At 34.8% G+C, this 14,958-nt stretch overlaps 1 protein-coding gene across 2 annotated transcripts; it reads left to right on the top strand.

Annotated features, from left to right (window-relative positions):
* Window positions 1–231: 231 nt before the first annotated feature.
* On the top strand, window positions 232–12,805 carry LOC148201346 (uncharacterized). Of its 2 annotated transcripts, none has more exons than XM_088109757.1 (11): window positions 232–434; window positions 548–604; window positions 784–938; window positions 1,342–1,617; window positions 2,043–2,172; window positions 9,777–9,884; window positions 9,995–10,097; window positions 10,175–10,300; window positions 11,772–11,959; window positions 12,074–12,201; window positions 12,540–12,805. In XM_088109757.1, exons 2-10 carry the CDS (start codon window positions 552–554, stop codon window positions 12,168–12,170), a joined length of 1,236 nt encoding a protein of 411 aa, XP_087965883.1. In that variant the 5' UTR covers window positions 232–434; window positions 548–551; the 3' UTR covers window positions 12,171–12,201; window positions 12,540–12,805. The 2 variants fall into 2 exon arrangements, with proteins under 2 accessions (XP_087965883.1, XP_087965884.1); XM_088109758.1 differs by having other exon boundaries at window positions 232–458.
* The last annotated feature ends 2,153 nt before the right edge of the window (window positions 12,806–14,958 follow it).

Genomic DNA, 14,958 nt, shown 5'->3' with positions numbered 1-14,958 from the left:
TAATTTATAATCATTATTAAATTATTTCTTCACAATGTTTTGAATTTTCTCTGCATCATTTCATATACTTTTTTTTTGTTCTTTTTCAGTAACTATACTTTGATCCAAACATTCTTAACTATTATAGTTTATGAGTAGTAAATATTATAAAGTATCCCACATGTTATTATAATGTATTATATTCCAAGACAATTTTCTTTTGCATATTCAAAAGCAGAACATGAAACCTTAATATTACAAGCAACAGATACAATTTCTAAGCATTTTACAGTAACAACGGTGGCGGGTATCTCGGATTCAAAACTGGATTATCGGATTCCACAAACCCAACTATATAAAGCACACGGAACTGGGAATAAAACTCAAACCCAAATACTAACACTCTCCAATTGCATCTCCAATTTTGAACTCCGTATTACTAACTTCATATTTTGGTACTCTAACTCTTCTTTAATTAGGTCACCATTTTACTATATTTTCAATTTTCCGTTTCTCTTTATTGTTATTATAATATATACTATACTTTTTATTGTGTTTTTTTTTTCAGGAAAATGCCAGACGTTCAAGCCCTTGTTAATGGATTTGTGAATCTGCTCAAGAAGCGGTGAGTTTTTCTTCTCTGGTGATGTTTGAGTTCGATGAATGGTGTAATTGGGATGAGGGTGTTACTTTTGAGGTTTAGGATTTGATTTTGTTTTTTCTTTCTCTGTATGTGTGTTTGATTCGGTGTTAAATTGTTGTTTTTGTAATTTCTAGTTATTGATTTTGTTGTTGTGATGGCAGTAAAATTGAAGGGTCTCAGGCCACAGCGAAGCAGACAGCAGAGTTGCTCCGGTCAGTGATTTCGCATCAGCGGGTGCCACACACAAACCAGGCCACATCTCTGATTAATGCAGTAAGGGCTGTGGGGGAGAAGATTATTGATGCTAATCCTATTGGTATATATATCAAGTTTTCATACTTTTTTTATTTTATGACAGAGATATACTTTTTATGGTATCTGGTAGTTTGAATTGGTATTTTTTTAGCATGTGGGTAAGGGTTTGGTCTTGAAGTTCATGTATACGGAAAAACATTTATTGAGAGAGATAAACACCTTAAACGGATATGTACCATTAGGGGGACTAGTCTCTGGTTCTTGGCTGGTACCCTGGGTACCCCAAACACATTTTGTGTGTGCTGCGTTTAATGTTTTTATGACAGTCAAAGAATGTGTATTCTGATTTTTTGTGCTTCCTGATTTCCTGGTTAAGCAGTTCTGGTTAAAGGATCCTTCAGTCATTTGGAATTGGGAAACATTAATTGTTTGCATATTGTAACATGTTATATATGGGATTGCAGAGTTATCTGTGGGAAATATCGTGAGGCGGGTTCTTCACATTATAAGGGAGGAGGATCTTTCCCTTGTTACAGATGCTTTGGCTGGTTCTGGAAGTGATGATGAAGATGATGTCGAGCGAGATGATTATCCTGCGTTATCTGCTGCTGCTGTTGCAGCTGCTGCAAGAAGCACCTTGCGTCCACCCTCATTACAAACTCTTCTAGAGGATGTGACCGATTCAGCTGCCGTTCCACCAACTCCTTCCTCGACGGGTGACTCTGATGGGAAAAGTAGATGTGAGGATGACGTGAAACTTGAGTTTTGTTATAACTTTTCGATCTTGTTCGTGATGTATTCTTTCTGCCTTTTGATGAAAAATGTTGATATTTCAAATGCAGAAATTCAAGCTTAAATGCAATAGAAAAGTTACTTTTTCATTTCAACTTTTCTCATGCAAAAATATTATGCTAATACACAAAAGAGGTATTCTTTTAGATAATTATCACCGATAAAGTTAATGCTAAAATGCAATATGTAATTGTTTTTCTTATTTTTATAAAAATATTTGAACACTTCATTGATATTACTTGATAAGTTTTTGGTTGATTGATCCCATTGATTATTGTAAAATATTGGGTCCTAGTTGCTGTGTGGCATTTCATGAAGAAATTGTTGTTTTGGTATTCAACTACGTTTATCTTTTGGTTTTCTGTTATTACAGCTGTTGAAAAGGGTACAAGAGGTCGGAAGTTGAAGCATGATGTCATTGAAGCAGTCAATGAACTTATTCAAGACATAACCTCTTGCCATGAACAAATAGCAGAACAAGCAGTAGAGCATATTCATCAAAAGTTCGTTTCATCCGAAACTACTCACAGACATGTTTATCTCTTGCTACTTTAAAGTGCTTGTTTCAGAACATGCCATTATAAGATCCCAAAAAGCAGATTGATCTGAGATTCAAAACTTAAGAGGAAAAACATATTTACATGTCAATCTATTTTTCCAAGACGTAATCTTTTCTTTTATCATCAATGATAAGACAGTTGGTCTTCTTATCACTGGTCATAAATACGCATTGGTAAAGGGTTCCAGCACCCAAGAATTCTCTTTGGTTAACTGAAAGCTTGTCTTGTGAGCTGAGAATTGTTACCATGTCATATAGTGATTAATAACATTACAACTATTTCAAGATGGGTTAAATTCTTAAATCGCAAACTAACTGTTGTGGTGATGTAAGAAGCCAATGCATATATTCAATGCTTGATGCTTTTCTATTAGGACACATGGAGAATAGAAATTAGTTAAGATAGTTAGAATGAGTTACTTGAGGTGTTAGTTAGATATAACTAGGAAAGAAGGAGAGGAGAAGGAGGTGAATTTTTGTAGATTGAGTTTTAGCTCTTTGTGAAGGGGAAACCCTTGAAGGACAAAGTGCTCTCTTATTTTTGTTCTTTTCAGTTATTCAATAAAAAACCTTTCTTTTCTTTCTCTTTTCAATTCTTGGTTCCTAACAAATTGGTCCAACTTGTTGTATATGGAGAAGGGGGAATTATGGAAAGTAAAGTGTGTTCTTTGGAAAGATAGGCCAGCAAGCAAGGAAGAGTGATTGTGGAGATGAACACAGATTTGTCTAGTATTAAAGATACCCTATAGGAACATGAGGGAGATTGAGGAACTTCTTCAAGATATCAAAAAAGGAAAGAAAGAGATCAAAGAACGGTTACAAGAAATCAAGAAACTCTTTGAAGGAGGAGAGTACTTGGTTAATGATGAAGAGAAGAAGGAAGAAAGATATCTACATTAAAAGAGTGGCGTTGGTCATATTTGAAGGGAATGACTCCTCAAGGTTGGTGTCACAAGCAAATCAAACACCATAATATCAATTGCAGGGCTGCAATCTAACATTCAAAATCAGATTCCACAACAAGATCCAAAGGACTTGATTAGAGTTATGGAAATTGCTCTAGATGTGGGAGAACGGTTAGCAATGAAGAATCACACCCTTTTGTAGTGAAGAAAAAACCAAAAGAGAAGTGAGATTTGTACTAGACTAAAGATTATGATGGAGGAAGAAGGGGATGCACCAATAAAGAGAGTGAAGATTATGTGCTGTGAAGGTCATTTTCTTGATAACCCAGTTACATAGTTAACCAATAAGAGAGTTGAAGGTGGAGATGCAGCCAAGCAACATTTTCTCCCAAAATCAGATTTACGTAATACGAATAAGAATTCATTGTTGAACTTAAATTTGATAATGATTGGAACATCAATAACATTGGAATTTTGGAATTCCAACTTGGTGGGTTCAGAGTATGTTATACAAAAATCACTCTCATCTTCGACACCACCCAAGCCTTCAGACTAAATTTGCAGGCAGTAGCCAGTGTGTTCCCTTCCTATGATATGAAAATATTACAATGCTATCAGGAGGGTAGATAACATGTTGATGAAGATGAGCCATTGTATCAAGCTTCCAAGTTCCAACCTTGAGGACAAGGTTGATTTTTGGAAGAGTGTACGGTTAGGACACATGGAGAAGAGAAATTAGTTAAGATAGTTAGAGTCAGTTACTTGAAGTGTTAGTTAGATATAAATATGAAAGAAGGAGAGAAGAGGAGAAGGAGGTGAATTTTGTAGATTGAGCTTTAGCTCTTTGTGAAAGGGAAACTCTTGAAGGAGAGAATGCTCTCCTATTTTTGTTATTTTCAGTCTAATCAATAAAAAACCTTTCTTTTTGTTCTCTTTTCAATTCTTGGTTCCTAACACTTTGTTTTTGAGTTCTTTTTACGTTGATTGTTATTGGATTGACAATGGCAAGGACTGACACAATGGAAGTTTCCAATTATTTTTGGTTTAATTAAGTATTAAATGGTAGAGTTTGGCAAGCTACTGTATAGTTAAAACTTCCCTTGTAGTCTGTTTGTACTTTATTTTACCTTTCCTTGGGGACTGCATTATTGGTCTTGGATGTAATAGAATAAATAAAATGATGATTTAATTATTTTATTTTGTGTGGCCAAGGGTGTTGGAATAAAACAAATATTGGGACCCATTCCACTATGAAATGCAGGAGCCATTGTTCCCCATCAACAAAATAATGCACCAAAATGTCTTCCACTTTGCTTGCTTTTCTGTAAATTCAGCTCACCACCTCAACAACCATTTTGTTTGTTTTGGCTTTCTCACTTCTTAAATTTGAGAAGCTAGGCAGCATCACAAGAATAGAGAGAAGGAGAAGAACCACCGAGAATCAAAACCGGTGAAGAGAGAAGCTAACAGAGAAAAGAGAGAAGTGAAGCCACGGTTGTGTGAGAGAAAAATAGAGAGTCTATTTTGTGAGTGTGTGACATAGAGAGAGTTTTGTATACCATCCGAGAGAGTGAGATTAATTGAGAGATCCTCAGAGAGTGAGCGAAACACTGTAATCATACTTTCATAGTGGAGATATTTTTCTGGACTAGGTCCCGTGGTTTTTCCGAGAGGATTTTCCACGTTAAAATTTCCGGTGTTATTTTTCTTACGCATACACTTCTATTTCTACGCTTCCGCACAGTGCCCATTTTGGGGTTCACAGAGGAGGGAACAAATACCACTGTTTCCCAACAGTGGTATCAGAGCTACCGGTTCGAAAAAGTCAGAATCCTGTGAAACTCAAGATGGAAGGAGACATGTTCAAGCTAACTGCGGATAATTATTCCTACTGGAAGCCGATGATGGAAGATCATCTATACTGCAAGGATTTGTATGAGCCGATCACAAATCCGGAAATTCCGGAAGGAAAGACCGAAAAAGACTGGGAGATTCTGAATCGTAAAATAGTGGCTATGATTCGGAAATACATCGACAAAAGCTTGTTTGAGCATGTATCGACTTATACCAATGCGTATGAGTTATGGACAAAGCTTGAATCTATGATTCAAAAGAAGACTCCCAGAAATAAAGCTCACCTTGTCAGACGACTCGTAAAGTTGGAGTACACTGACGAACAGAATATGATCGAGCACCTCAACACCTTCAAAGGTATTGTGAACCAAGTAATGAAGGCGGATATGAAGATTGATGACGAGTTACAAGCTCTTTTACTCCTTAGTTCTCTACCGGAGAGTTGGGACACATTGGTGGTCACTCTCAGTAACTCAACACCAGATGGAAAGCTCAGTCTGGATAACATCACCGACAGTTTACTGAATGAAGAATCCAGAAGGAAAGAAAGGGGATCAAGTAGTTACTCAGAAGCCAATGTTGTTGAGAATAGAGGAAGGAGTGAACAAAGAAGCAAAGGAAAACGTGAAAAGTCACGAGGAAGATTCAAGTCTCGTTCCAAAGGTTTGACATGCTTTTATTGTGGAAAAGATGGACACAAGAAGCCAGAATGTAGATTCCTGAAGAGAGATCAGAAGAATGGAACTGTACACCCTGATGTGGTAGATCCCAAAAAGAAGCTGGAAGAAAAGACCACAACGGCGGTGGTATCAAATGATGAGAATGTGTTCCTTATCACTGAGGTAAACTATCTAAATATTGCTTTTGATGACTGCACTTGGATAGTAGATACCGGAGCATCTTTCCATGTTACTCCTCATGAGGGATTCTTCTCATCCTATCAAAAAAGGAGACTTTGGAACAGTAAAGATGGGAAATCATGTCATAAGCAAAATTGTGGCATAGGAGAAGTGACTTTGACGACAGAAAATGGAAACAAACTTGTGCTGAAGGAGGTAAGACATGTACCAGAGATGTGTCTAAACCTTATCTCAGTTGGCAAATTAGATGATGCTGGAATGAACAACCAGTTTGGAGATGAAAAATGGAAACTTAGCCGAGGAAGCATGATTGTTGCTCGTGGCAAAAAGGAAGGCTCTTTGTATGTCATGCAAGGAAAGATATGCAAAGGAGAGACAAATGTTGCTCAAGAAGAAAGTAAGGAGTTGTGGCACAAAAGACTAGGCCACATGAGCGAGAAAGGATTAGAGATCCTTGCGAAAGATCATCTCCAGAGTATAAAAGGACAACCACTTGAATATTATGTGAAGACTGCCTAGCAGGTAAGCAGCGTAGAGTGTCCTTCCGTAGATCTGAAAATGGAGGAAGAAAAGAGCATATTTTGGATCTTGTACACTCAGATGTTTGTTCAACATCTGAAAAGTCCCTTGGTGGTGCTCAATATTTTGTTACCTTCATTGATGACCACTCCAGAAAGTTGTGGGTCTATCCATTGAAGAGAAAAGATGAAGTTCTACGAATCTTCAAGGAGTTTCATGCCTCAGTTGAATGTGAAACTGGTAGAAAGTTGAAATGCTTGAGAAGTGATAATGGTGGAGAGTACAGAGGTCCGTTCGAGCACTATTGCAAGACTCATGGGATCAAACATGAGAAAGTACCTCCCAAGACACCTCAGATGAATGGTGTAGCTGAACGATTCAACAAAACGATTGCCGAGAAGGTCAGGAGCATGTTGTCTCACGCAAAACTTCCCAAGTCATTCTGGGGGGAGGCAGTGGTGACAGCAGCTGATTTAATCAACTTATCACCTTCAAGACCATTAAATGGAAAGATTCCAGAAGAAATATGGTCCGGTAAAAAGGCCTCATCGCAACTTGAGAGTCTTCGAATGTAAGGCATCAGTTCACATTCCGAAAGATGAAAGAGCAAAGCTTGATGCTAAGGCGAAAGAATGTGTATACCTTGGTTTCAGATTATGGGATCCTGCAAACAAAAGATTGTTCGAAGCAGAGATGTGGTGTTTTTTGAAGATCAGACAATCCAAGACATCAAGAAAGTGGAGAAACCAACATTTAAGGTGATAAGAGATCAAAGCCCTATTGTGATAAACAACTCAGGGGGAGAGACTCATCAAGCCGAACTAGAGTTACAACTTGATGAAATGGCTGAAGAAGCAGATCAACCTAATCTGACGGAAGAAGATCAACCAATTGAGGATGCTCCGCAAGAACCCCAATTGAGACGATCAACAAGGCAGAAGCAACCGTCAAGAAGGTATTTTTCAGATGAATATGTTAATTTTACTGATGAAGGCGAACCTCAAAGCTTTGTAGAAGCAATGGAGATGAAAGACAAAGACAAATGGTTGCAAGCCATGGAAGAGGAGATGCAATCCTTAAAGGAAAATCAGACTTATGATTTGGTAGAATTACCTAAAGAAAGAAGAGCATTGCAGAACAAATGGGTGTTCAAGCTCAAGAATGAAGAGAACAACCCAAGCCCAAGGTACAAAGCACGAATTGTCGTGAAAGGGTGCAACCAAAAGAAAGGAATAAACTTTGATGAAATATTCTCACCAGTAGTGAAGATGACATCCATTAGAGCGATTCTCGGTCTGGCAGCAACACTAGACCTGGAGATTGAACAACTGGACGTCAAGACAACATTCTTACATGGAGACCTAGAAGAAGAAATTTACATGAAGCAACCAGAGGGTTTTGAAGAACCGGGAAAAGAACACTTGGTGTGTCGTCTTAAGAAAAGCCTCTATGGTCTGAAGCAAGCTCCAAGACAATGGTACAAGAAATTCGATTCCTTCATGATCCAACATAATTTCAAGAAGACCTCCGCAGACCATTGCGTGTTTGTGAAGAATTATGAAAATGGTGAGTCCATCATACTTCTCTTGTATGTTGATGATATGTTGATTGTAGGGAAGGACAAAATTAAAATAACTGCTCTCAAGAAGGCATTGAGCAAGTCTTTTGCCATGAAAGACCTGGGTGTAGTAAAGAAGATACTTGGAATGAAAATCTCCAGAGATCGTTCTAGAAGAATGCTATGGGTATCTCAAGAAGATTATATTGAGAAGATTCTCAAAAGGTTCAACATGCACAATGCCAAATCTGCTCGTGTTCCAATTGCTGGACATTTCAAACTCAGCAAGTCTCAATGTCCAAAGAATGAAGAAGAAAAGGAAGAAATGAACAAGGTACCCTACTCTTCTGCCGTGGGTAGCCTTATGTATGCAATGGTTTGTACAAGGCCAGATATTGGCTATGCTGTAGGAGTTGTGAGCAGATACCTGTCGAATCCAGGAAAGGAGCATTGGGAAGTTGTTAAGTGGATACTAAGGTATCTAAGAGGATCTGTCAAAAGAAGCTTGTGTTTTGGCAATAGAGACCTAAAGCTAATCGGATATTCAGACTCAGACATGGCTGGAGATGTCGATTCAAGGAAGTCAACATCAGGTTATCTGATTACTTTTGCAGGGGGAGCTGTTTCTTGGCAGTTAAAGCTAGAAAAATGTGACATTGTCTACTGCTGAAGCAGAGTATGTTGCGGTGACTGAAGCCTCTAAAGAGATGTTATGGATGAAGAATTTCCTAAGTGAATTAGGACATAATCAAGATGATTATGTGGTGAACTGTGATAATCAAAGTACCATCCATCTAACCAAGAACCCCATGTTCCATTCACGCTCGAAGCATATCGACGTGCGGTGTCACTGGATACGAGAAGCGCTGGATGAGAAGAAATTGAGGATAGAGAAAATCCATACAGACTTGAATTGGTTTGACATGATGACTAAGTCAATACCAACCAAGAAGGTTGAAGACTGTTGCCAAGGTGCTGGTATCTTGGTACCTTCAAATTAAGTCAAGAAGTGATGGAAGACCCATTTTTGTTTTATGGGAGAGTTTTGTTGGAATAAAACAAAAATTGGGACCCATTCCACTATGAAATGCACGAGCCATTGTTCCCCATCAGCAAAATAATGCACCAAAATGTCTTCCACTTTGCTTGCTTTTCCGTAAATTCAGCTCACCACCTCAACAACCATTTTGTTTGTTTTGGCTTTCTCACTTCTTAAATTTGAGAAGCTAGGCAGCAACACAAGAATAGAGAGAAGGAGAAGAACCACCGAGAATCAAAACCGGTGAAGAGAGAAGCTAACAGAGAAAAGAGAGAAGTGAAGCCACGGTTGTGTGAGAGAAAAATAGAGAGAGTCTATTTTGTGAGTGTGTGACATAGAGAGAGTTTTGTATACCATCCGAGAGGGTGAGATTAATTGAGAGATCCTCAGAGAGTGAGAGAAACACTGTAATCCTACTTTCATAGTGGAAATATTTTTCTGGACTAGGTCCCGTGGTTTTTCCGAGAGGATTTTCCACGTTAAAATTTCCGGTGTTATTTTTCTTACGCATACACTTCTATTTCTACACTTCCGCACAATGCCCATTTTGGGGTTCACAGAGGAGGGAACAAATACCGCTGTTTCCCAACAAAGGGTTGATCGACATGACTAACGTCTAGAATCCATACCTTATTCTTCTATTTTCTACTATTTATTTTCTTACATCCATCTTGTCTAAGTAACGAAGGCAAACATTACTCTGTTGATTGATGTGATTATGTCTTGATTTTATAGTCTTATTTTCCTTATTTCTTAGAAAAAGTAAAATCTTATATTCTCTTTCTTATTTGTTTACACACTGCTACTTTTCAGTGAGGTAATATTGACGCTAGGCAGTTCTAAAACAGTGTTCGAATTTCTTTGTGCTGCAAAGGAGAAAAAGAGATCATTTAAGGTTTTTGTTGCTGAAGGTGCCCCGAGGTTTGTAGTTGTGGCTAATTAACATTTGCAAGGCATGATTCTGGTTTATTAGAAAGTATTTGTTTGTGTTCTTCCAGAAACAGCTGAATGTTTTTTGCATATGCAATCAGGTATCGGGGACATCTCCTTGCGAAAGAATTGGCTGCTAGAGGCTTACAGACCACAGTAATTGCTGATTCTGCAAGTTTTGCTATGATTTCCAGAGTGAATATGGTGGGTGATTCTGATGTAAATTTTTGAATCACGGCTCTTGGCAGATTTTAAATTAATTTCAGCTTATAATTATTTAGGTTATAGTTGGTGCTCATGCCGTCATGTCTAATGGTGGAGTAATTGTCCCAATTGGGTTGCATATGGTCGCACTTGCAGCTCGTAGGCATGCTGTTCCTTTTGTTGTACTTGCTGGAAGTCATAAGGTAAATTTTTAATACATTCTCTCTAACACCCTCACATATGTCATGTTATAGGAAGCAAGAATTCTTTTGACATTTGATGTCTCTATTATTTCTTTCCCATTCTGTTATAGAGTGGATAGGTTACTGCCAAATCTGTTGGAGGCAAGGAGTTTGATATTTTTTTTAAACTCGAGATTTTAGAAATAGTTGTTATGTGCTGTGCATTTACTGATCTAATAATAATATACATAAATTTGTAAATTGAAATATAAGAATCTAAAAAATGACTGCAGTGTTTTTAGATATTATACAGGGTTTTCAAAATGAATTACCATACAATAATTGATAGTTCAACCAACTTGTAGGCAACGTAATAATTTGATTTGAATTAAAATGAAGTCTTAACTGTGAACAAGTTTGAACCTGATTTTTTTATTTAAAGAAATGTAGAAATTGAGGATAGTCATAGAAATATTTAATTGGCAATGAATGATCAATCTAAAATGTTCCATAGCTGTTAAACCTTTGTCCTTGTTTAGGCTATCTAGACAACTTATTATGCACTAAAATGGTAATGAGGGAGAGGTGATAAATGATGGACTTTTGGAATTTATAAACAAATGAGTCTTTGAAATAGATCTATGTTATGGTATAGCTAATATTAGCGCTGTAGACATAGTTCGTTCTCTGTCTCTATCAGTCAACTTATTCCGTTGTGATGGTTATCTACAATTATCAACTGTGTCTGTAACTTGTGTGCGTATATGATACTGATACTTTCGATACTTCACCATGATGGTATCACTAATACACTTTGATGCACCACTACTTCAATATGCATCATATATCCATATCCAATCCTGATACTCTGTTACTTTACCAATATATATCAATCAAGTATCTAGACCTATGAAGCACAAATAATTTTATTTGTTAACGTATTTGATACTTTTAATACTTCACCGATATGTGCTGCTGAAGCGTCCTCACTTTTAGAGCATGTATATCTGATAAAACTACCAGATACATACAAGTATATATATGTAATATAGAAACTGTCCTCTCATAAATCAAAGTGGGAAAATGTCCTCTTTATGAATTATTTTTAAAAAAGTAATGAGATTGGTAGTGTTATTTCTTTATGTAAATAATAGGAAGTAATATTTGAGAATAAAGATTTATTCCTTTTTTATTTTGACAGTATCTAAGAAATGTGGTTTTAATTTGGATCTGCATAGTTGCAATTATATTTTTGCTATGTTTCAAGACTTTTTATACACTTTTAAATATGTACCATCGTATCCTATTCTTAAATTAGTGTATCGCTGTATGGTATCAGTGCATCTTAGCTAATACACATTACCTCAAGCATTTTCCTTAATTGCAAGTACGTAGACCTTGTTACCTCATCCTGATATGGAATTAAATTGTGATCTGCTGCTTGTCACCCGACTATTTGACTTTATTGAAAATTGATTTATTTTATTGACAGTTGTGCCCTCTGTATCCTCACAATCCTCATCTCCTATTGAATGAATTGAGATCCCCATCCGAGCTACTAGACTTTGGAGAATTCTCAGATTTGATGGATTCTGCAACTGCTGTTGGTTCTCTTCATGTTGTTAATCCTGCATTTGATTATGTGCCACCAGACCTTGTTAGTCTCTTCATTACTGGCACGTAAGTTAAACTGGAATTAATCAAGAAAACTAGCTCAACTTCATTGCTGAATTGAGAAAGTACATGTATTAATCTTTTCCTTTTCTTCCATTTTCTGGTTTTGGAACTTCTCAGTGGAGGGCATAACCCATCATATATGTACCGGCTAATAGCTGATTATTACTCTGCCGCTGATTTGGTGTTGAAACAGAGACCTACTACAGGGAATTGAGTTCAGCTACCCCAATGTTTGGTCTATAACGGTAAGCAATCTATTAAATTTTTTAATATGTTTGCATTTTGTATTTGTGTTTTAGTCTATTGCTTTAGAGTACTGATTAAGCAGTACTCTATAATTGTATACTCCTTGTTTCACCAGTCTTCATTCTTTTTTATGAGGGCTAATTTTGAATAAGCATTTTAATTAGAAATTCAACATGCAATTCTTCACTACAAACATATTATCGATGATTTTTCACTGTAACAGTCAATTATCAACGTTGCTGTTATCCATCCATCTTAAGGATTTTGCACTGATATCTGCAATGGATTTTGTTTTAAAGGAAAGTCTATTTAATGACATTTGGTGCTCAATTTTCAGGTTGTTTGAGATGTTCTCTGAGAATGGCGGGATGGTGATATATGTACAAGAAAATAAGTCTTGTATGAGAAATTTTAACAGGGGAAAATATATAGGAAGATTCTAACGGGTATTTGTTTACTATTACTATAGTCATTTCAATTTTTTGTCTGGTCATGGGCAATCACTTAGGCTTACTAGTATTTGTTTACTAATTAATAAATTATAACAGCTTCTTAGACATTGTATACAAATTGTTTGAGAAAGTTGATGAGTTGGGACTCTAACTTCTTGTTTGGACAAGAAAAAATATTTTACTTAATAAAGCTAAAAGATGACTTAAGAAAATAAAATTTAACTCTAACTCAATCTCAGTAAAGTGAAGTTTGTATTTATATATTATAATTTAGTTATATAGTTAGTTGATATGAGATTTATAACACCTTTTCATGTTAAGAACGGAATATCTTAGAATGAGATTAGATAATCTGAAAGTGGATGACATGATAAGTTTATTAAAGTAAATTAGAATATAATCTAATAACATCTTAAAGAAAATAAAATTTAGGTTTAATTTAATTTCATAAAATCAATTTAATAAGATGAACTTTGGAACCACTTTTATATAATAATAATGGTTAGATATGTAATAAATGTGAAATTTTCGAGAGAATGTTTGCAGGTAAAAATTAGGCTAATACAATAACTAATTATATTACTATTATTATTATTATAAATAATTGTGTTTTGATAATATTATTAAAAAGTAATTTAAAGATAATTCGTTTTATTATTATGAAACAAAAAACAAGTTTTTTTTATAAGAGGAGTGTACGAAGCTGGAAAGGAAAAATGTCACCAAAATATAATTGACAAAATTTTAATATTGTAGAAGGTAACTTATTCTTTTAAGTTTTTTATTTACAAATATAAGTTATTATCTTAAATATATAACCTATTCTTTCTTTTTCTCTTAAAAACAAGAAACGGTTGAATGTAAGATTTAACCTGTTAAAATCATGTTCTAAGTAGAAGGGATTGTCTTCAAAAATGCATATGAAATTTTGATCTTCATTTTTTGAACTTTTACACATTCTGTTTTAGGTAAGGACACTTTTTGTGTGATTCACATCTTATTTTTTAATAAATTAATATTTTGAATTTGTTATTATATTAGAAATCATTTTTATTATTTATTTAATTTATATTGTTTAACTTTTTAATTAATATTGTGCCTGATACAAATTATTTTTAAAATAAAATTTTATCTATTAAACTAATTTTGTCTTAAAACTGGTGAAATAATACGATGTTATTTTGTAAATACTTGTTACTTGAAAAAAAATGGCTTGAAATCAATACTAAATATTCGTACTTTTATACAGCTACCTTTAATTGAAGGTAATTCTTTATGCAAGAAAAAATAACTTAGTTAGAGTTAAAAAGCTTTGGAATAGGTTGATAAAACCTCAAACTTCTATCTGCATAAGCATCCTACTCTTTATTCGTATTACTAATGTATTTGCCTTTTATGTGTTGATTAAGAAAATGAGGGTATACAAATTTTCAATCCAAAAAATCTAAATAAGAGATAAAATCAATTATAAGGGAATTGGAATTGACATTGAACAAGCTTTTTTGATTGGCCTATCCATGATATTTGGATCGAGTGTTTCATTAAATTTCAGTCGTGCCTGGTATGTTAATGGATATGATTTTTGTTGTGTGCAGTGTTTATAATGTTAGAAATATTTTGTATTGAAGTTTGATGTTTTCAATTTAATAGCAGATTATTCATAATTTGGTTGTTGACAATAAAAACAAAAATACATTATGTGTTGATTGAAGCTTCGAAAGGTGTGAAGACCGTATGAATAAGCATCAAAATTTAACTTATTGCTAATAAAAAATTTTAAGTAATGAATCTCTAAATTACTCAACAAACATAATGCAAAGAATTTGATTAATATAATTTAGTAAATTCTTCTCAATCATATACGGAAAAGTACTATATAATGTTGGGTGTTTCTTTCTCCACTCATCAATATATATATATATATATATATATATATATATATATATATATATATATATAACAATGTTTTAAAACCATACTCTGATAATTCTAGTAGTTCATACATACATTTGAGTTTAATATATTTAATATGTTTAATTTGAATCATATTAAGCAATGATTTTCAATTTTAGTACTGTTTTAAAAAATTACACTGGCGTTTATTTTATTGAGTTATATATATACAGAGATACATACTCCAAATGAATCTAAATCTCTAAACATATCATGTCCTATATTTCTCAAGATGTGATGAATCCCTGTAACAAATAAGCGTGGCATCCAATGTCCAATTCGTCCATCATATATTCAATTTCATGATATGTGAGAGTAACTTGCCTTATAAATTATTGCATTAAATGTAGA

The sequence above is a fragment of the Vigna umbellata genome, chromosome 3 (assembly GCF_029865625.1).
Source record: "Vigna umbellata cultivar VRB3 chromosome 3, Vumbellata_1.0, whole genome shotgun sequence".
Lineage (NCBI taxonomy): Eukaryota > Viridiplantae > Streptophyta > Magnoliopsida > Fabales > Fabaceae > Vigna > Vigna umbellata.
Note: the sequence above shows the minus strand (reverse complement) of the source record. Positions and strands in the feature narration are given on the sequence as shown.